General features: G+C 42.4%; 1 protein-coding gene across 2 annotated transcripts in view; it reads left to right on the top strand.

Moving 5' to 3' along the window:
* The window catches only part of Dock1 (dedicator of cytokinesis 1), a 514,664-nt gene that overhangs the window by 107,938 nt on the left and 383,207 nt on the right, over positions 1-23,519 (top strand). For both annotated transcript variants that reach the window (XM_028868987.2, XM_028868996.2), the window contains exons 20-22: positions 4,641-4,730; positions 5,050-5,150; positions 11,062-11,196. In XM_028868987.2, the coding sequence (XP_028724820.1) occupies positions 4,641-4,730; positions 5,050-5,150; positions 11,062-11,196 (326 nt within the window). The remainder of the gene's footprint in view (positions 1-4,640; positions 4,731-5,049; positions 5,151-11,061; positions 11,197-23,519) is intronic.

Genomic DNA, 23,519 nt, shown 5'->3' with positions numbered 1-23,519 from the left:
TTGGAAGGGCTCTCTGGCTTAACTTGGAAGGCGCGGGCTTTGAATCCACCTGCTGCTAGATGCTGTTTCCTCTTTTGATGAGTTCTTGATGCTGTTGACCGTGCTCGGTGGCCTCTTTCAGCCATGACATTGCCTTCTTCTCTGGGTTCTTGGGGTTTCATGGGACATGGTAGCCTGCTTTTAACCCATGCGGGATATCCTGTGTGTACTGCGCTGCTTCACTCTTACCAAGGTCATTGTCACCATTTTTATTACTAACTCATGATTCTTCAGGTTACTCAGAATGACATGGGAAGTCAGCTCTGTGTGTGGTAGAAATATTATAAGCACCCAGAGTCTGACCTGGTCATTTCCTTCCTGTGTGGCATTGAGCTCATCTTCTAGCCTCACATTTTGACTCTGGAGAAATGGAAGATATTAGTTAGTTTTGTTTGTTTTTGTATGCATTTATTTGAAATATTTTCATTATTTGAGAACTTCATACAATATATTTTGATTACATTCACCTTCATCCTCCCCTCAACTCCTCTCAGATTCATCCCCACACCTCCCTACTCCCCTTCCCTACTTCATGTCTTTTTCGAAAAATTCCAATTTGTGAAGCCCATAAACTCCTGGGCAGGGAACCATTCACTGGAGCTTTGTTAATCCACCAGGAGCCACAACTTGAAAGAAAACAAGCTCTCCCTGAGAAACCATCAACTATCCACCGCTCCTCACTTAGTAGGAGGGGCTTATCTGGCTTCATCTTATGCAGGTCTTGTGCAGACAACCACAGCTGCTGTGTGTTCATGGGGGCAGCTAACAGTCCCACCCAGAGGACACTGTTTCACTCTGGACCTTTCTGATCTCTGGCTCTTAACATCTTTCTGCCCCCTCATCTCCAATGGCCCCTGAGCCCTGGTGAAGGGATGTGATATAGATGTATGATTTATAGCCGAGCACTCCACGGGGACTCCGCACTGTATAGGCACTGCTGTTTATGTAGACCCTCTCCGCTCGGTGTCCTGACCTGGAAGCCCATGTCCGAGCAGTGATCCCAGCTTCTTGAAGCATCAAGTTCTGTCCCTCTTATTCTCTAATAGTTGGTGCTTCTGACATCCTTTCTACCTAGGGTTCTTCTCCCAGGTTCCATAGAAGGTGCTTGAATGCCATTCCCTTGCTCACATATGTCACCGTTGTCAGGGTGATCCCTCTGGGCCAGGGGGTGCTAAGCTGGCCAGTGGCCTGTGGTGTTTCATAAATCATTTCTCTACTGCCTGATTTGGCCTCTTCAGTTCTTCACCCTCTGTGAGAGGAGTGTGCAGTAGGGGACTGCCTTATCTCTGGAAAATTAATTACTTAAAATGGCCTTAATTAACCGGCAATGTGCTTAACTTCAGCGTGAATTAATTTGGTTGTACTGCTTCCCCTGCCTCCGTTGTATACCCACTCCAACGTACCCTCGCTCATCTTAAAATTTTAATCATCTCCTCGGTCCTGTTCTCATACCAATGCCTTGGACAACGCTAATTGCATTTTATACTTCCTTGGGTTCTAAATCCCCAGTTCAGATGGAAACCGGGGTGGATAAATGAACGCACTTTAAAAGACATGCATTTAATGAAATTTTGTCTTTCATTTTGAAGTCCCCATGTCACAAATTCATTGTACTTCTGTTGATTTGGTGTCACACCAGGAAAAAAAAAATCTAGAATCATCTTGTTCTCTTCTCTATTCCCCACAGCCAATGTATTATTCTATCTGAATGTTCATCCGTGGTAGTGGTTTTCCTCTCTCTCCCTCCTTCTGCTGAGCTGGTTCTTCTGGCTGGGCTGGGGTGACCTCACCTGGCTTTACCTGTGTGCCTGACTGGTTCCTTCCCCTCTGCCACCACACTTCACCCATGCTGGTCCTGGGGAGACAAACTGACTTGCCTACGTCATGCAGACTTGAGGAGTCTGGTTGTCCAGAGTGCTTTCTTCTTGATAGCTAGTGGGGTGTATTCTATTTATCCCATGACTCTCTTGTGTATTTTCATAACTGGTGGAGGAGGGACAGCAGCATTTGATGGATTGAGAAAGGAATTTGTATGTTTAGGGAAAGCAATGGATTCCCACAAACGTGGAGAATGAAGGTGGCTTGCTGATTCTTCACCGGGTACTCAGAGAGTGAGGGGGGAGGGGGAGGTGTCTGAGAAACAGGCCTTTGGCTGTATGTGGGGACCCTTTCCAGCTGTTTGTCCCTGACTTCCAGGTGCTGTGCGCAGAGAAGGAGGCTCTGCTCCCTCCAGTTCTGACTCTGAGCCATGCCATTTGTCTGAGTACCATTGGTAGGTCTAATGCAGGGAGTTTGCATGAACTGTGATGAGCTGGGTACCCAGGGAGCCTGTTGGCAGGGACATTGGGCTGTTAGCAGATGGCATGGAGTTTTGACCTTTGCCAAGATTTACAATCTGAAAATGGTGGGGAAATGCAACAAGGTTGTACAGACCCAGATAATCAGAGTTGATTAGGATCTTGTCATGCCCAGACTGGAGATATTGAATGAAAGGGTAGTGTATCTTCTGCCAGTTGTGTGTACTCTTTTCTCTGTGTCATAGAGGTTGGGTAGCACAGTGGCAGACAACCAGGACTCATGTCTCCCGGAGCCACAGTTCTGCCGGTTCTTCTAATTTTAAAGCACGAAGCACAGGTGGGCAGTGGGAGCCACCACCAGTTTGGGATCAGGTTCCTAGGGCCTGCTTCCCCAGGCTTCACAAGGCTGTGACATCTTAGATCCCCTGTATTGTCTGCCAGAGATTGTGGGTGCTGGTGTGTAGGTGGGACATCTCAAAGTCTGGACCCAACATCTGATGCAGCCACCCCTTTGAGAGTCTCCTTGTGTGGCAACTTCACCTACCTGACCCTTCAAAACAGATTTTCGTCCTCTCTCTCTCTCTCTTTTTTTTTTTTTTTTTGGTTTTGTTTTTGAGATACAACTTGTATAGCATAAGATTTCACCCGTTACTCTGTTCAGTTCCATAGCTGTAGTATATTTATGGAGTTGTGTACTTCTCAGTACTCGCTAAGAAGTACCTACTTTCTTTACCCACAAAGGAAATTCAAAGCTGTCAGCCATCACTTCCCAGAGTCTCTGCCACCTATCGTCTAGTTTCTTTTTCTCTGTCCGTCTAGTCTGGACATTTAATATAATGGAATTGTATTATTGTGCAGTGTGGCTTCTGAGTCTGGCTCCTTCCATTCACGCACATTCAGTTAGTGGACAGAGCATCCATGCTGTAGCTTTCCTAGGAACTTCCTGTCTCTTTGTGACTGTGTCTCTGAGTGACAGTCCATTGTGAGGACAGAGAGAGGAAGATAGAAAACATTCACTTTGTTCACACATTCCTTAGTTGATGGACACTTATTTCATTTTTTTTTTTTTCAGTTGTAAACAGTGCTGCTTCAGATCTTCATGGGCAGATTTTGTGTGAGCATTATGTTTTTCTTTGTTTGGGACGGGTACCTAGGAATGCTGTTGTTCAGTTCTAGGGTTAATGTATGTTTATGTTGCTGAGGCATTGTCAAGCTGCTCTCCAAAGCCCCTGGACCACGTTATATTTTCTCCCAGCAGTAAATACACAAAGGCTCCCATTTCTCTGCATCTTCTCCCACACTGAACTGTTGTCCATCTTTTTGGTGATAGCCTTTATAGTGGGTGTGGCGTGGGAGTCTGTGTGGTTTCGGTTTGTGTGTTCCTCCTGACTAATGATGAGGCTTCTATACTTTGTTCCTTTTTTGGCCAATATTGTATCATATGTTGTTCTCCTTATTCTTGGGCATCTCCACCACCAGGGATCTTACCACTTCAGTATAGTGCACTTTACACCTCTTTTAGGATGTGGGATTTGATGGCTTCTAGGGTGACATACCTTTGAAGTCTAACTTTTTTCTTAATTGAATGATGCTTTGTTTCCTGTATGGCCATGTTTCTTTGAGTTTCAACAGACCATACAAACAACACATCAATTACTGGTCTTACACAAACACTTTCCAGCACACTGTTGCATTCCCCAGCTGCAGGAATACGCTCACAGTTTCTTCTTGATGGCTCCGTTGGTAGGAGATCTTTCCTTGCTCAGCTGAAACCTGGTGCTCCATAGCATCTTCTTGTCACTCATGTCCTCTTAGACTTGGCTTGTATAGATGAATTTGATATGTCCTGATGAAATGTGCAAGAGAAGGCTTGAGAAGGGTCTCTGTGTAGAGTTGGGAGACACAAGGCATTTTCCAGCTCTGATCTTCCTCTGCTTGGCCCAGGGTGACCTTCTTTTGTCTGCAATTCAGTCAAGTGAAATTTTGCCTGACTCACTGGCTTCTTTAATAAAACCTTGGAAATTAGTAGTTTAAGAACTTAATTCATATATTTATTGTGACAGGGTCTCACTCTGTAGCTCAGGTGGGCCTGGGACTCCTTGTATAGCTCAGACAATCTTCCTGCCTTGGCGTCCCCAGTTTTGGGATTACAGGTGTGTACCACCATTCCTGGCTGCAAGTTTAAGTTCTATATCCAGGGCTGGGGAAAGGTGGCTAAGTGGAGTCTTGCCAGAGACCATGGTTGTCATAGGCTAGGGGAGGTAGGGTGCAGGGACTGTTCAGTGACCTCTTGTGTCTTTGCAGTTCCTACAGGACACCTTGGATGCCCTCTTCAACATCATGATGGAGAACTCTGAGAGTGAAACGTTTGATACCTTGGTGTTTGATGCTCTGGTAAGGGGGTCTCCTTTTCATCTGCTCAGAGGGTGAGGTGTTCTTTCATGCTGCAGCCTTTGAAGGGGGAAGGGACCCATCTCAGTCACCTTGAAAGCCTTTCAGTTGTGGAGTCCATCAAAGCAGAAGCCTGGAGGAGTGCAAAGATACTTTGAATGTGAAACTATAGTTATGTTAATACCCTTGTGTGGGTAGGGAGATACAAACCTGGGAATGGCCTCTGCAGGGACATTTCCAGCTTATTTTCTCAAGTCACAGATAAGATTCTAGAATGGTTTTCCTTGTGCTACCACTGAGACTGTTTTGGTTCCATTGACAGGTCTTTATCATTGGACTAATCGCGGATAGGAAATTTCAGCATTTTAATCCTGTTCTGGAGACTTACATTAAGAAACACTTCAGTGCGACCTTGGCCTACACGTGAGTTCTCCTGGGTTCCTTGAAAACCACTGCTGCCTTCTCTGATGTTTGCGATGTTTTTCCTCTGTGACTTTGGCCTATGACCATACATTTCTCGACTCCAAACTCTGGGTTTACTGGCATACTTGGTATTATTGTTTCCTTCTTAACAGACCTAAAAATCTTGTTGGAAGAGATATGTGATAAATAAGCCTCCTGTTCTGGAATGAATCCTCCATACCATCCATTTATCTTTGAAAATTTGTGCTTATGTTCGATGAAGCTGATCTATGGATGCATGCACCTGTCATGCTGCAGCTCCCCAGCAAGCAGCTGATGAATGAATAAATGGATGTGTTTCTGTTCTGAGGTGATTGGCCCTTTAGTGTACATAAAATGCAGTTATGTATTCTTCAACCAGTCTCCTTACTTTGTAAAGTTTGTCTTCCCTTTTCATACACAAGTTTTAGCTATTATACAACTTAGTTTTTTTCCTTTCTGTCCATCTGGGTCCTTTGTCCCCAAGTCTGTCTGAGCACAAAGGGGATGTATAGGGCCTGGGCCAGCAAGGCAGGTTACCTCCTGTTTGTTAACACAATTCTGTATTCAGGATACATGGGCTTAAATGACAGCTCTGTCCTTTATGAATTGTGTGATCTTAGGCAATTTGTTTAACCTCTCTGGCCTTCAGCCTTTCTCTCTCTCTCTCTCTCTCTCTCTCTCTCTCTCTCTATATATATATATATATATATATATATATATATATATATATGATATTATTGTAGTCTTGTTTGAGAATTTGAATGAGTTATTAGAATGCTCAGAATAAACCCTGCTCCTTAGACAGCAAGCACTAAGCAGTTGTTGAGGTTCATTTACCTGCTTTTTCATGTTGGGATTTAATGACATGTATTCAAATTTTGTATTGTGTAATTGCATTGAAAATGAAAAAAAAAAAGTCTTACACACCATTTCTTTGAGAACACCACACTTAGAAATTAGAGTCTATAAAATGAGTCCAACGCCCCATCTATGATTCTGAGGAGAATTTGTAAAAGCCTGTGTTAGAGAAAAGCCTGCATGTAGCTGTGAACTCAAGGCCCAGTGATACCAGCCAGTGAATCCAGTGGGTTGCCCAACCCAGTGATGTTCTGCAGGTTCCTTCCTGTCCTGTCCTGCCTGTTTATGACAGAGTTCCTGGCAAGGGTGGCATTTGCAGAACTTCTTGAAGCCTGCAAAGCAAGCTGTGATGAGCCTTTTATTAGTCTTCTGTTAATGTTTATTTAAAGCTCTCTATTGGCTCAGTGGAGATGCCCTGTGGGTTGGCATATTAGACATTTTCTTATAGACTCTCTGGGAAAGAACAGTTTGGGGTGTCTTCTTGCCCTAGTGACCAAGCGTGGCTACTCAGGGATTGTGGATGAGGCCAGCAGATGTCTATGCATGTAGCAGGGTCTCCATTTGTAAGCTGATTTCAAAGTTTTCCTTCTAAGTATGACTCATCAACTATTTTGAGAGTAGCCTTCCTACTTGAACTCAGGAATTGAGAGCAGGGCTGAGTTCTACCTGGAGTATCTACTGCCTGACGTGGTCCTCAGCCTTCTGTGCTGGGTTGTTGAGAGAAGGGTTGTTATCCTCACTGGTGGAAAAAAGGAAGAGGAAGGAGTTTGGGGGCTGGGAATATAGCTCAGTAGAGTGAGCGCTTGCCTAGCACGCTTGAATCCCATAGTTCCAGGCCCAGCATCATCTAGCCTGGTTGTGATGGGTCACACCTGTAGTCCCAGCATTCAGAGGCTGAAGTCAGGAAGATTGGAAAATCAAACGCCTAGGCTACATGAGTAGGAAGACAGCCTGGTCTGTATGAGACCCCATTTATGAAAAAGTGGTGTGTGCTTGCGTGTGTGTGTGTGTGTGTGTGTGTGTGTGTGTGTGTGTGTGTGTGTGTGTCTTTAGTTTTTGGGAAATTATTCAGTGGGAGAAATTAAAGCACCATTTTTATCTTTAGGCTTAGATGAGATAGAGGTATGAATCAATAGCCTCCTGTTGTGTCTGTCCTATCTACTGAAAACACCTGTGTTTTGAAAAATAGATAATTATTTTTACTATGTTTTGATAAGCTGCTAATCCATTTTTTCTACATTAACTACAAGAATTAGGAAAAAATAATAACACATATGTAGGTAATATAATAAAAAATCGGACCTCACATGTTTGACATTGTATTTAAAACAGTAGAACCTTTTTCTTCCTAAGAGTTTTAAAAGAAAATTTAAATTATGTCTGCATATGTCTGTTTTTGTTTGGGTATGGGCATGTGCGTACAGATGTTTGTAGAGTCCACAAGAAGGTACCAGTTCTCTTGGAACTGGAGTGGCAGGCAGTTTGTAAGCTGCCCTACATGGGTGCTGGGAACCAAACTTGGTTCCTCTGGAAGAGCAGGATGTGATCCTAACCCCTGAGCCATCTCACCAGCCTCAAAATCAGTAAAAATCTTGATTCTAAGGAAACCTTGTTTTCTTAGCAATGAATCTGCCAGTCTGTAACTATAGTTCCAGGAATCTGATGCCTTCTTCTGGACTCTAATGGTGCCAGACACTCATGTTGTACATAGACATACATGAAAACAAGAAAACAATACATATCAAATAAATTAAAAAAAAAATGTTCACGCTCCTTTTTTTAAAAATATTTATTTTATATATCTGGTGCTCTATATGCATATACACATGCATGCCAGAAGAGGGCACCGGATCTCATTACAGGTGGTTGTGAGCCACCATGTGGTTGCTGGGAATTGAACTCAGGACCTCTGGAAGTGCTGCTAATGCTCTTAGCCACTGAGCCATCTCTCCAGCCCCCTCAAATTTTTAAAAATCTAAAAATATTGAGTGTGTGTGTGTGTGTGTGTGTGTGTGTGTGTGTGTTGTATATCTACATATGTCTGTGTAGGTGTGTATACATGCAAAGATCAAATGTTGATATCAGGAGTTCTCCACTCTCCATCTTGTTTTTTGAGGCAAGGTCTCTCAATGAGTCTGGAGCTCACTGACTTGGTTAGACTCACTGGCCTATAAATCCCACAAATCATCGTGTCTCTGCCTCACCAGTGCTGCTATTGCAAGCATATGCTACAGCAATGCCTGGCTTTTGCAGTGGCTTTTGGGGATTGAACTAAGGTCCTCTTGCTTGTGTGGCAAGCACTTTACTCACTTATCTATCACCACAAACCGTACACTGTGGTATTTTTGCTTGCTTAAAAATTCAGGAAGTAGGCCTGGAGAAATGGCTCAGTGATTACAGCTGCTTTATGCTCCTTCAGAGGACCTGAATTTCATTCCTAGCATCACGTGGTACCTCACAACTGCCTGTAACTCCAGTTCCCTGGGACCTGATGCCTCTGTGGGCATCTGCCCACATGTGGTATACATAAACTGGTGAATGTACACACACATACACATAAAAATAAACAAATCTTTAAAGATAATAAAATTTAAAAGCATGTTCATTGCTATAATAATGAACATGTAGGAAGAGTCATTTTATGAATTCAGACAGTTTTTTTTTCCCCACCCTTGTTTCCACTACCGGGGACAAGATAACTGTAACACATTGCTATCCCACACCCAAGGAAGACCCCCTCTTGGTCTCAGAGTTGGTGTCACTCTCAGAGAAGCAGCTATGTTCTCACTATGTTCTCTATCACAGCTCTGTTTCATCTTCTCTGGGACATCATGTACTCCTGTGTACTTGGCCTCTTTCCTTCAGCATAATGCTTTTGAGATTTGTCCATATTGCTGTATGTGTCATTGTTCGAATTGGGTTCTTTTATATTTCTTAGTTGTAATTGACTCTTCCATGTTCCGTCATTAGTGATAGATGGGCCGGGGGCCATCAGTTTCCTAGTATTCTGCACAAGGCTGAGAAATCTTGTGTTTTATAGACACACTGTTCATTTCTCTTGGGTGAACACTTGGAACTCCATTTGCTGGACCAGAGAGACCCATATGTAGTTTATGAAATTATTGTTTCACTTTGTTTTTCCCCCCAGCAACTTAGAAACATCCCTTTGCATAGATTGGCAGGGTGTGGCCGTGGATGCAGCTCTGTTGGGAGAGTGCACAGAAGCCGTGGCTTGAGCCTCAGCCCATTATAAACAAGGTCTGATGGCACACACCTGTAATCCCAGCACTCTGGAGGTGGAGGCCAGAAGAGCAGAGGTCTAAGGTCATTCTCAGCTCCACCAATCCACATTAGTGGTGATGGATCCTCCTGTCCAGCCTCTCCCTTTTTGTACTTAACAGCTGAGCTGTGTTCCATTCTCTCCCATAATTAAATTATTTAACAGCTCAGGTGATAGGCATCGTACTGCTTATATATTTCACTACTCCTGATGAAACTGAGGCAAATGTTACCAACTACACCTGTAATTGCTGCTGTATGAGACTTCCTCAAAGGGAAGGTGCTGAGGGCAAAGGACTTGACTGTTTTTGTTTGTGCCTGTGTCAGTGATAAAATGCCTTGATATATGTGTGTTGGTTTCCCTCCAAAGGGTACTGTTCCTGTTTATCACCCGTCTTGTCTTTACTAGGCAAATGTCTTACTTGTTATTTGTTTATATAACTGTATTATTTACTTTCTTTCCCCATGGGCAGGGATGCTGGTCTTGGCACCTGCTGCAGGCATCTTCCTACTGAGATGCTTTCTCATCCCTGTCTTGTTTTAATTTACATGTATTTGTTTCTTAATGAAGTTGATTACTTTAAAAAAAATTATATATTTTTTTAATTGAACTTCTCACATACCCTGAAGTTCTGAATGAATCGGTTACCATTTGAGCTCTCTGGTTATATGTAATGAAGCAAAAAAGGAAAATTTGAAGCTTTTCCCTATGCCAACAATTTTGTATAAAGGTGTCTATGGCTGGGTGTGGTGGCACATGCCTTTTATACTAATCCTCTTGAGGCCAGTCTTGTCTTTCCGTGGTTCTCAACCCTCCAATTCTTTGACCCTTTAATACAGATCTTCATGGTGTGGTGATCCCCCAACCATAAGATTCTTTCATTGCTACTTCATGACTGTAACTTTGCTACTGTTGTGATTTGTGATGTAAGTATCTGATCTGTAAGATATCTGATATGCAACCCCCAAAGGAGTTAAGAAGGGGTCAAGACCCACAGGTTGAGAACTGCTGAATAGTCCCAGGGCACCCGGGATGACATAGAGAGACTGTCTCAAAAAATAAAAACAAACAAACAACTTCACCCCACCAGAATAAAAACTGCCAAAACCTTAAGATGTTATGAATTACAGTCTTCAAGTGAAGAATTCATTTGTATTTATTTCTCATATTTATGTCTGTCATGGGATGGATAATTTGAAATATAATTCTGATAAATTTGTATGTGTTGTGATTTGTGTAAACTTTTTCATGTCAGTGAGTTGTTTCATACTCCCAGTTTATAAATATGACCATGAGTAGTACAGTTATTAATTATGTTTTTAAAATTAAATGTTTTGGGGGAATTCAATTATTAAGAAAAGATAACATCTATTCTAAAAATCTTACTTTCATCCTCTTAATAGGGATCCTTGGAAAGTCATTTAAAATTATGTGTTGCTTATTTGGAAATTGTCAGCTAACAATTTCCTATTCAGTGTAAGACCCTTAGTGGCAGCAAATCAACCAGCTTCCAGAAAGGTAGCTGATGGTCCCGAGTGAGGAACCCTTTCATTCCACCCCTTTAATATTCTTACACTACCAGGAAGACATTCCATCAGGCGCTTTGTCTGATTGGAAAACCTTTATGAACATACATATATTCATACGTGGAAGCCAGAGTAAAAGTAATGCTCCTGCCAGCTTTGCTCTCAGTTAAGCGTCAAGTTGGGATTTCTGAACTCTTTGATTGACATATGTTTCCCTTGGGCCTAGGAAGCTGACCAAGGTGCTACGGACCTACGTGGCCAGTGCTGAGAAGCCTGGAATCAATGAGCAGCTGTACAAAGCCATAAAAGCCTTGGAGTACATCTTCAAGTTCATCGTGCGCTCACGGGTCCTGTTCAACCAGTAAGTGTTCAGCCAAGGCCTGAGCAAATCCTCACCTGTCTCTTCTTTTTCCATCCCTCTTTCTCTCCCCTTGTCCTCTTCTCTGTCTTTGGCTCCTCCTCCTTCCTCTTCTTGCCCTCTGCCTGTGACCCAGCCCTCACAGATAAAGGGCAGGGGTGCGTCTGTCCACACTGACCCTGACTGCTCCCAAAGCCTTCCCTGCAGAGTTTGCACTCTTCCGAGGTTCAGAAGTGTGCCTGTGAGCCAAACATTGTCTGCTGAAAGCATTTGTAATGCTTCTCACGCAGCGCTGGGCATCCACCAAGGGCTTGGCAGTACTTTTCAGTATATCTTCATAGAGCAAAAAGCCCCACAAGAGCAAACAAAAATGAAACAAGCAATGAGAAGGAAAAGCCAAAATCAAGTTGTACTGCCTCACGTGGGAGCACTGCGGGGCCCCGGCCACTTTTCCCTTTCCAGGAGAATACTGTGTTTCTACAGATACTAGAGCACCCTCAGGTGCTCTGCCTCGTGAGTAGTTCATGGCGGCTGACCACCTTTAGTGTTAATTTTGATCTTGAAAGCAAGTTGGGATATTTATGACTTGGTTATTTTAGAGAATGCTGGTCATTTATAAATGGCTATTTCTAAGCTCCACTGTTGTGCTGCTAAAATGAAATCACTCTCTGGTCTCCCCTAGTACTCTCACAAAAGAGATGTGGAGGTGGATAGTTGGGGTGGATGGTGTGGGATGGACTCTACTTATTTTTGGAGGGTGCCATTTTGTGAGTGACTTACAGTGAGCGTTGTGAGCACATGGTGGCTGTGCTGGATGAATTGACCTTCTTTTTTTTTTTTTTTTTTTTTTTTTTTGGTTTTTCGAGACAGGGTTTCTCTGTGTAGCTTTGCGCCTTTCCTGGAGCTCACTTGGTAGCCCAGGCTGGCCTCGAACTCACAGAGATCCGCCTGGCTCTGCCTCCCGAGTGCTGGGATTAAAGGCGTGCGCCACCAACGCCCGGCGAATTGACCTTCTTGTGATAGGTTTCTACACAGAGATGGGCTCTGTGAACCCATCAATCAGAGAACACGCCGCCTTTGCAGAGAACAGAGTGCACCACATAGGATCAGTGAAAACTGGGCATGAAGTTCACTGGGCCCCCTATCAACACCTGTTTCCTCTAAACTTCAAGTTCACTTGCGTGAGTGGATATGTTCATAAGTACCAAGAAGAAAGGGGAAGAAAGCATAAGGAAATCCACAGCAGCATGGTACTGACTGTGTAGAACAGTCGTGGTCAGAAATGGTGATGCTGCTAGTGTCTGGGCAGCCCTCCCTGTACTGTTGGGCACAGGGCTGAGTGTGCTGTGTTCACTCTGGGCTTCTCATGGGTAGACCAGTAGTCAATTGAAGACCCAAGGTTGGAAGAATGGGGCTTTGTCCTTGAGCAGTATCTCAAAGGCAAGTTCTTTCTTTTCACTTGTTGGAGATTGGCACGGCCCTTCGTGTAGACAGATTGTCTGTTTTGGGGTGTTTAAACTGGCAGTGACGTTCTCTCTGTTAAGTGAGAATGAGGACAAGGTAAACTTGCTTGTGCTTTCCTGTATATTGTCTGGTTTTATTCAGTCATGCTGATGGTGCGACAGTGAACTCTGTGGCCCCGGGACTCTGCATGTTTAATTATTTTTCCCATGATGCTTCTCCCCTCTCTGCGTATGTCATGACTGCATATGCATTCATGACAAGAAGAGGGCAGTGAACAACTTGACGGACTTGGTTCTCTCCTTCCACCATGTGGTTTTTGGGATCAGATTCAGGTGGTCAGCCTTGGCAGCGAGCATTCTTTCCAACTGAGCCATCTTGCCAGCTGCTATTCCCCCACTTCTTTAAATTCTCTCATTACATACAATAGGGTAGGAAGATGAGTGAGTTAGAAAGAAGACCCATCATGGTCAGGTGATGTGGCTTTTATCATGGTTTACCTGGAAATTTGTCATCTTGTCCAATGTCTGATCCATCTGCTGCTCAGTCAGGGATCTGCAGCCACGGGGGGATTTTCTCATTCCGCAGAGATTCCTAACAACAGCCTGTGTATTTGGGTTGTCACAGCAAATGACTCTTTTACACAACAATGCTGCATTAGAAATGACCATGGTTACCCAGTCCACTGAGGTCAGCTGGGTGGACCAGTAGCACATCCTCCACCTCTCACTTTAGTCCTTTTTCAGTGTAGAATATGAACACAGAGTTTCAGGCCTAAGATCTTAGAACCATGTTGTCTCAGGTTTGTTTAGTTTGATCAGTCTTGTGGTGGTCAGGGATATAATTGGCTGCTTGTCAACATTAAAATTCAACTTAGATGACTTCACCTGGTGAGGCTTACGTCACCCACCCGCCCTGTATACAACTTGTAGCCTGGAGAAGACTTTGGCTCACATTCACCTGTTCCATGGTATCCTCATGTTCTCAGCATCCAGTGTCTTTTTATCCTATCATCTTTAGAGACTCTTTTTCTCATGACCTCAGTGGTCCTCTGCTCCTCCTGACATGATACCTGCAGTTTGAGCAGTGCCATCAAGCTGTAGGCTATGCCACCATGCCAGGCTGTCTTAGAAAGAGCCTCTTCTAGCCTTCAAAATGTTGTATGTGATTCTCATCTCTTTGACAGAGACATGCTGTCACATGACATCATCCCCAGCTTTAAGGGAGAGAGATGGAAACAGAGCTGAGGCAGTTTATCAGTACCTTCAATAAAATCAAAGTTGATACAATAAGTAGATTTGGGTGGAGAGTTTCCACTCTCATTCTCATACCTTCAACCCAGATTATCTGTTGCTTTGAATGCTTCGTATGTCCCTACCTCATCTCAGGTTCTGAATTATCTTCATGTGGGCTTCAGGGAACTTTTCTTTCTCATCAGAGACTCTTGTCACCAGCATCTCTGTGATTTTAAGTCACTGGACTGCTAGATGACCAACAGACAGACTACTAGAAACCACCCAGCTGCCTGTAGAAATGTGACATGAGAATACAGCCTCTGCTCCGGTCTCTTCTCACGGATGCTGCTGTGGTCACACATATCCTACTGGGTCACTGTTGTGAGCCCTACCTGGGATATCTTACATGGGAAATGAGTCTACACCAAAGCAGTGCTGCCACATCCTGTTCCCCACCCCCTTCCCCTTCCCCTTCCTCTCCCTAGGAATCACAGAGCCTGGCTTCAGGCTCTTGCTGTGAAACGTTTCCATCCTCAGAAGGTATAAGAAGAGATTGCCTTCAGCTCTATGGACTCTGATTTTACCATGACTCTACCATGTTGTCTGTCTTTGGTGCTGGGGCCTGAACTTTCCTTGGAGCCTCTACCTTTCTGTTGCCTCTCTGTCTGTCCATGGTGTTATAACATAGTACCCGGAGTCTATCTCAGTGTCCTCTTGAACAATGTACCACAACTAAAACCTAACACTGAACCTTGAGCATGAAAGGCAGTACCCCATTTAGGTACTCAGGAATGCTCTCTTTCCTGTGCTGGGCCCTCAGCCTGCCTCTATCCCATCTAAGTCTCAGCAAGAGCCTGCCTCATCCTTGTTGGTTTTTAACTAAGTCTCTATCATTTTATTTTACCAATAAAGACTCAGGAGCCAGATGCTGGGGTGAAAACCTGCTAGCCCAGAGAGCCAGAGAAAGCACCCAACTGCTTATTCCTCTGCCATCATCCCAGAAGAGAGCTTTCTCCTATGCCATCTCATACAAAAACTCCTCTAACTGGATGTCCCTCCCTTCTACTTCCTGTGTGTGTATGTGTGTGTGTGTGTGTGTGTGTGTGTGTGTGTGTCTGACCTCTTGACCTCCTCTTACAGGCTGTTTTTTTTCCTGTCAACTGGTTGCTTGCTCCGCCTCCTGACCTATAGTTGACTTTATTTAGTCCTGTTTGCAGTATACAAGCAGAAGGCTCTTAGATTAAAAGTGTATGCTAGGGCTGAGCCATACCTCAGCCCGAAGCTGATTTTTCCAGTAAATAAAGCAATCTCAGGGTTCACACCGTAATCAAATATCTTGCAGCACATCCCAAACTGAATTTCTTTGCTAGAATAACATACTCTTTTTAAGAGCCAAGGTTGTCCAGAGCACACATCGAATGTCAGCTGTCTCTAAGAGGCTTTCATGTTCTTCCTTACTGACACATGGGGGTCACAGTGATGTCCTGTTCACCCCCATCTTTCTCCTTGCCTTTTACTCCCTCCCCTTTATTCCTTTCTTACATATATATGTATTAAACTTAAGTCCTATCTGTATAACCATTTTCATGTCCTTTTGAAACCCCTTTTCATGTTCCTAAGTGTGGGTTTTAGCTGCCAACCAGGATTTCAGAGGGGTCAAAGAACATACGTACCTTTCACAATGCAAAGTGCACTTGTCGCCATATTGTGTGGGTACGAGAAATAAATCCTTTGTATATGTTGGCTGAAAACTGTGAGATGTTTTGGTATCTTGCGGATTCCAGGGGCTGAAAAAAACTCATGTCCTTCCTGCCAGAGCTGCCTCTGCCAGAGGCCTCATTTCCGGCCCGTGAGGTCATGATGTCTCGGCATTCCACAGCATGTATCTTTGACCTCCAGGGCCCGAGACTGAGTCTTGCCCCATTTCTGTTTTGAATGGGTTGCTTGAAGAGGCAAGAGTCTGGCTTTCCAGGCAGAGGTCTGGAATGCTTGATCATCAGAAGCTCTAAAGAGGCCTCCTGTGGGCTATTTTCAGAGGAGGGGGGAAGAACAAAGCCAAGTTCTCATTTTCTTACCTGCAGTACACATGACCTTGGGAGAAAAGCAGTTGTGCTCACAGCTGGGATTGACAAGTGGGTTTTTTTTTTTTTTTCAGTTGGAATAAACTTTTGAGGTCTATTCTTTTTCTTCTTCCAAAATGGTCTGCTGTGTTTTCAAGTATAATATAGATGCTGTGATAAATTCTGCGATAATTGTGAGTAATTATTCTTCCGAAGAACAAAGAGTTGAAACTTGGGAAATACTAATGCTTACCGTGCTTTCTCACTGCTTTTTTTGTGGTGCAGTCCCATCCCATACTCTTTGTTCTAGTTAGGAAGCTCTTTTTGTCTTGAAATGAGAACAGCAGTTCCGGCCCAAACAAATTTGGTTCATGGTGAACTCAGAGAAAGACTCCAGGCAGCCAGAGGCTCCTCTCGCTGAGTGTTTTTCTCCCTTCTGTGTGGGTGGACCATATTAACTAGAAAGCCCGAAGCTGATCCTGCGTCAGACCTGCTGAATGCTGGCCTGCGTCGAGCTATTGCTTGGTGTCTTGACTGCCTTTTGTGTGATGCAGTTTCTGCTTGTCATCTGGAGTTAAGCTCTGTGAATAATTAGTTATTGATCATGAATAAGTTATGCCGATCTGTCTTTGTGCTCTCGTTCCTTGGGTCACAAAATAGAATGTAGTTCACAGACAAAGAGCCTGTCATCATTCATGGTTAATGAATTCTTATTGAAAACAGAGCATGGGATGAGGAGGTCTTACTCATCAATTTATTTATTGATAAGTTTCTGGGTTCCTTTTTCCCATCCTTTCCTCCACTTAAAAGTAGGCCAAATGAGTGACTCTTCCTGATATATTTGATAAAACCAGGATGGAAAGTTCTAGAGACTTCCCTCCTGATCTTTCATTGCAGAGAGATATTTCAAAGGAGTCACTGGACAGTGCTAAGCATTCTTTAGCCTAACCATAGTTTGCCAAGAGAGCAACTCATTATTAAAATCTCATCCTTGAGAGTTTCTTTGTAGGGTTTCAAATGTATTAAAGGCTCATTCATTATGCTTTAGAGGTTTTGAAACAGTTATTGTTAGCCTACAGGTTTATAAATGTCATCTGTCATATGGATTTAGTCCTTAGTTGAAATGAAGGTTCTCACTAATGGTTTGGTTAGTGTTCTTTTCTTTCTTCATTCTTTTATTTTTCAAGTAGGTATTTCATTATCAGATCCCCTCGTCACCTCGCCCAGGCTTGTCTTGGAATTCATAGTGTAGTTTAGGTTGGTCTTGAATTCATGGTGATCATCTTGTCTCAGCCTCCTTAGAGCTAGGATTACAGGCATGAGCTTCCATGCCAGGCTTAAGGTATGTCTTTTTATAAATAACATGTATCTATTTTTATTTACCAATCTTACAGTCCCTTAAATTTAACATTCTATATGTTTTACGTATAATGTTGCGAGTTTTGAGATTCCATTTCTCAACCTAAATAATAATAATACAAAGAAGCAAACAGATATTTTCTAAAGCATTGTAATGAAGATGGCCAAGGATTGTAACGAGAACACAAGTCATGTTAAACTGTAGACATCTTTAAAGAGGATGAGGCAAGGGGAAGTTTTTAAGGTCCAAGTGAGGAAGATTACATCAGATATTTTGGAATAATCCTCTTTGGCTACTGTGAATAGACAGGAGTGACCTCAATCCAAGGTTGCTTTGTGAATGGATATCAGTTAGAAATGTAAAGCTTTGGTGCCATCCATGAACACCTGTGCTACACAGGTTCTGTTGTGATAGCTTCTGTGGGACATTCATGCTAAGGACATTCCTTCCCTTCACAACCTCCAGCTTTAGGGACTTTGGGGAAATATGGTCTGCACAGAAACTACATTTTGATTTTGACAGCTTTTGCATTCTCATTTTAAATAAAGATTTTTTTTTTCTCCTAAATACTTGTTTATCAACAGCCCTGTAGTTAGGCTTTGATTGTAAATTGTTGCAGACACATTGGTCTCCTGGTTGTTTGTTTGGTCCCATGTCAGTGGCCGAAGGGATTGATGCCTGGGAATCAGTGTCCTACCCCTTGCTGCCACAGGGGAGCCACCGTTTCTGGAGAAGCTGCCCTGGAGTCTGTTGATAAGTTTCATTCCTCTGTTTTTTTTAGAAATGGTTATCTTTTCAAGCAGTGGGCTCCCAACAAATAAACAAAACAGAAAGATGCAGCAAATCTAAAGGCACAGGAAGTCTGAAAATAAAAACGGAGAAGGAAAGTCCCTTTGCGTATAGAATTTGGAAATGGCATGGATCATTAGACTTCTAAGAATTTTTGCAATCCTTAATACATTCACACCAATAATCAAACATCATTATAAAAATAATCCTTATTCATGTAACTAGAATCACAAATCAGATTTAATTACTTTAAAAGCAGTACTTCAAGGACTTCAAAACAAACAGATGTCAGGTTGTTGAGGCGGCTCAGAGGCCAACAGCACTTGCTCTTCTCCAGAGGGCCCAAGTTCACTTCCTAGCAACTGCACAGCAGCTCACAACCATCTTCAAGTCCAGTTCTGGGAGATCCGATGGCCTCTTCTGGCCTCTACCGACAGTGCACACACATGGTTCTCATACATATATGCAGGCAAAAGATAATCTTAAAACAGAAACAAAAAACTTACAGATATCCCAAAGAAAACAATTGTTAAGATTTAGGTTTTGTGGTTGAAAAACCAATACAGACAGCAGAAAAATTGTCTGGAAAATACAGAAGTCTTTGTACTCTAGACCAGTTTTTCTAAGTTTTACTAGTAACAGATATACATTGAAAACTAGTTAGTGTAAAAAAGACTTGGATTCAGGCTTTGCTTCAGTGTGTAGGTTCAGGTTTGAAGAATATTAGAAATGATTTGTAAACTGGACCGTGCATAAGTTTCCTTTTGTAATCTGTGTCCTTCCAAACCTCCAACTTGTAGACTAGAACAGGCTTAAGTTTTCACTCTTCCCTTTTCTCTCTTCTTCCTCATTTTGGAACAATGCCTGCCATTCTACTATTGAATATGAACTTCATTTTGTAACACCAGATCCTCTTATCTGAACAAAATGCTCTCTTTTCCTTTCTTTACCAAAAATGTCTCTTTCTCCTCATAATCCTCTTGGTCTCTTCCCTTCCTGCTTCGTGGTTCCAGTTGGGCTTTGTTTCCTTCCTTAAATTGACACTTTTCAATAAACCTCTAAAAATCTCTGCATTGAGACAGTTACCATTTTTCACAATGAAGGGATGAATTTTATGGCTTACAGGTTTTCCTCATCAAAACATGCTTTATTCTTTCTACTTTGTTCTTTCCATATAGAATTACCCATCAGCTTGAATTTGAAACTCCCAAGTAATCATTTTAGTGAAGACCAGAGAAGAAATCTACCTTGAATTTTTTCCATGTACTAACAATGTATGGAAATGTATATATATATATATATATATATATTTTTTTTTTTTTTTTTTTCGAGACAGGGTTTCTCTGTGTAGCTTTGCGCCTTTTCCTGAAACTCACTTGGTAGCCCAGGCTGGCCTTGAACTCACAGAAATCCGCCTGGCTCTGCCTCCCGAGTGCTGGGATTAAAGGCGTGCGCCACCACCGCCCGGCCCAGTTATATATTGTGTTGTACAGATTTTAAAAAACCAAGAAAACCTTAATTTATATTTAACTTACTTTTATTATCATAACTTACATTGGAATCATATAGTTCCTTTGTTTACTTAATGTCACTTGTAGGCTTTCTCTTATGTGGTAATTTATTTTTAAACATACTATTTCACACTCAGCTAATTTATTCCTTGATTACATATGAAATTGGAGATGTTACATATATAGTCTTTATTTTCAGTTATTTCCTTGCTGAAGACAAGCCCTAAAAGTTAAATAGCTGTGTTAAATGTGTAGGAGGCAGTAGACATTACATTATCTTTTTATTTGTGTATTTATTTTTAAGCCAAAGTTATGGTTTGATTTCAGTTTCTAGCAGAGATAATTACAACTTTGCCAAGCCCTGAAGTCGAGGCCAAGGTGTGTGCTAATACTGAAAGTCATCTCTGTTTTTGTTTTGTCCAAATTTGTAAGCAAGTAGGACAGTAATGTCTCTTTATTAGTTTATAAAAAGATAGTTGAATGAAAATTTTATTGGTGATAGAATGGAACAAGTTAAGGTCACCCACTTACATAACTAAACTTTAAGATTCTTATTTGTAGTTTTATAAAGCCCGAGACCAAATTGTTCAGCCTTGGCAGTTCATATAGCTTACAGTTTTCAAATAAACCTTCTCGACTTTAATTTTATTTCCCCCCCTTTTCTTTCATCTCAAATGAACTTAGGAGTGAGCACTTAGATGTTTTCATTTTGGCTAGAATTGGGTGAAATAAATTTCCAAACTCTCTTGAATAACAAGATTATTTTAATGTAAGGGGAAAAGGTGGATTGAAAATAGAGACAAAAGGAAATTAGAGCAGAAACTTAACATGATTATTTTGTTTATTATATAGTTGCAGATGTAGAATAATCATAACAGTGTTGACATGAGAATTTTAAATCAGGCATGCAGTCAAAAAATGTCTTCAGAGACACAGTGCCAAGAGAGATTTACTACCAAGAGACATAAATGTGACCACAAGTTCAAGTATTTTTAAAATCCCAAGAAATCACTGCTGCAGGAGCTGTTGTTAAAGTTATTCAGTCGGATTGCAGGGTCAGCTGACCCTGGCTAAGTTAACTCTGCCCTGAGCTTTTGCCAGGACTCAAGGAAAGAAAGTCACCTTTATGCAAAGTCATCCCCATGAAAACAGGCAGCACCTGGCAGAAGACCCTTCATAGGAGTTTCACTTCAAAGACGGTTTGTGGCTTCATGGAATTCTGTCTGCCTTAGTCCAATGCTTAAAATCAGTGCGTGCCTTTACCAAAAAGTGGGAATCTTGATCTGAGAAAAGACTCATATGAGTCAGAAAAAGAATGGAGAATACCACAGGTTCCAGCTAGGGTCTGCTAGAGTTGACTGTTTTCTCCAAAGGGTTGTGCTCCAGGCTCCAGGCCCATTTGTGATCATCACATATATCAACTTAATTAAAAAAAAAAATCTGACATCCATCCATTCTTCCATCCATCCATGTCTGTATGTATATGCCATCTACTATCTAACATGTTTGTCATATCTATCATATCCTTCACCAATCATCTATCTTATCTACCTACTTTTCTTTCTGTTAACTCCTAATTGTCTCTCTCCCTGTCTCCCTGTCTATCTATCCATCTATTCATCCATCCAGGTTAATTTTTATTGTCAACTTGATACAACCTAGAGTTATCTGAGAAGGAACCCCAGTTGAAGAATTGCCTCCATCACATTGTCCTGTCTGTGGCCATGTCTATGAGGTATTCTCTTGTTAGTTAATCTAGGACAGTGGTACTCAAGCTGTGGGTTGTGACCCCTTTGGGAGTCAAATGACCCTTTCACAGGGGTCATCTAAGACCATTTGCACATCAGCTATTTACATGATGATTCATAACAGTAGCTAAATTACAGTTATGAAGAAGCAATGAAAAAATTGTGTGGTTTGAGGTCACCACAACATGAGGAACTGTATTAAGGGATCACAGCACTAGGAAGGTTGAGAAACTCTGATCTAGGAGGTCCATGCCACTGTGGGCAGCACCATTCCCTGGCCAGATAGTTCTGGGCTATTTAAGAAATGTAACTGAAAGCCGGGCGGTGGTGGTGCATGCCTTTAATCCCAGCCCTCGGGAGGCAGAGCCAGGCGGATCTCTGTGAGTTCGAGGCCAGCCTGGACTACCAAGTGAGTCCCAGGAGAGGTGCAAAGCTACACAGAGAAACCCTGTCTCGAAAAACAAACAAACAAAAAGAAAAAAAAAAAAGAAATGTAACTGAGCATAAACCAGTGAGTGAGCCAGTAAGCAGAGGTCTTCAATCATTTCTGCTTGAGTTCCTGCCCAGACTTCTCTCAGTATGGATTGTGACCTGAAGTATAAGCTAAATAAACCCCTTTTGCCCTAAGTTAGTTTTGGTCAGTGTTTTCTTACAGCATGGAGAAGAAACTAGAGCACTACTTATATGTTCTATTTTGTCTACTTATCTTCTCTGTAATCTACCTAGGTCTCTTATATATAGTTCTCTAACCATCTATTATCTCTATGTATATAATTATATCTGTCCTCATCTATCAATTATATCTATCCCTCTGTTTATCATTTCTTTGTATCATTTATCTATTTCTCATCCATTGATCTTTTATCTGTCTCTTACATCTATCTATCTATCTATCTATCTATCTATCTATCTATCTATCTATCTTATTACTTACTTTATTGTGGCTGTAATGAAACACCATTCCCAAAGCCACCTGGAGAAGAAAGCATTTATTTGGACTTACAGTTCCAGTGGCTCAGATTTCATAGTGTGGAGCATAGGCAGTAAACAGCAGGCATGGTGGCCAAGAAGAACCTGACAGCTCCCATCTCTAACTGCAAGCAGGAAGCAGAGTGAGAGACCTGGTAATGGCTTGTGCATTTGAAACCTCAGAGCTCATCCCCAGTGACATACTTCCAATTCCAAGGTCACCCTTCTTAAGCCTACCCAAACTACAACAACTACTGGGGACTAAGCCTTCAAACATCAAAGCCTATGAGGAACATTTTCATTCAAAATGTAAGGCATTTCAAGCTCAAAGACATGGAATGGCATCGGGCACTTGAAATGGTACTCGTTGGCCTGAAGATTCATTGCAGGGGTGGCATCAATCTGAGGTTGAGGAGGCGGGTGTAGCTGAAGTTTTTCTGTGTCCCAGCCTGCCGGTGGTCAGGACAAATCTCTCTCAACCACCAGTCCTGCATCTGTTTGAACCCAAGTAAAGACACAGAGTCTTATATTGTTTATAAACTGTATGGCCATTAGCTCAATCTTATTACTGACTAGCTCTTACACTTAAATTAACCCATAATTCTTATTTATGTTTAGCCATGTGGCTTGGTACCTTTTCCCAGTTCTGCCTTCACATCTTGCTTCTCATTGCAGCGGAGGCTGGTAGCATCTCCTGACTCAGCCTTCCATTTCCCAGAATTCTCCTCTCTCTTTGTCCCAACTATACTTCCTGCCTGGCTACTGGCCAATCAGCACTTTATTTATTAGCCAATCAGAGCAACACATTCATAGCATACAGAGTGATCAATATCCATAGCAGGCGGCTGTTGGGCAGAGGACCTACATGGTGGCGTTGCAGCTGCTGTGTGATGTGGGCTTTCTGGTGATGATATTTGGTAACTATGCATAGGATCCCTTTCTTATAGCTTCCCAGCCTTATTTAGTTAAAGAAAAAAAAAACTTTAAAAATCATGTGTGTGCTTGTATGTCTGTATGGGGGTATGTGCATGTGAGTTAGTGCTCATAGATGGCTGAAGAGGGTGCTAGATTCTCTGAATCTGGGATTCTAGGCAGTTGTGAGTTCCCTGATCAAGGTGCTAGGAACAGAATTTAGGTCCTCTGCACGAGCAGTGCTCTCTTGACCACTGAGCATCTCCCCAGTCCTGTTTACT

Source organism: Peromyscus leucopus, chromosome 1 (assembly GCF_004664715.2).
Source record: "Peromyscus leucopus breed LL Stock chromosome 1, UCI_PerLeu_2.1, whole genome shotgun sequence".
Classification (NCBI taxonomy): domain Eukaryota; kingdom Metazoa; phylum Chordata; class Mammalia; order Rodentia; family Cricetidae; genus Peromyscus; species Peromyscus leucopus.
Note: the sequence above shows the minus strand (reverse complement) of the source record. Positions and strands in the feature narration are given on the sequence as shown.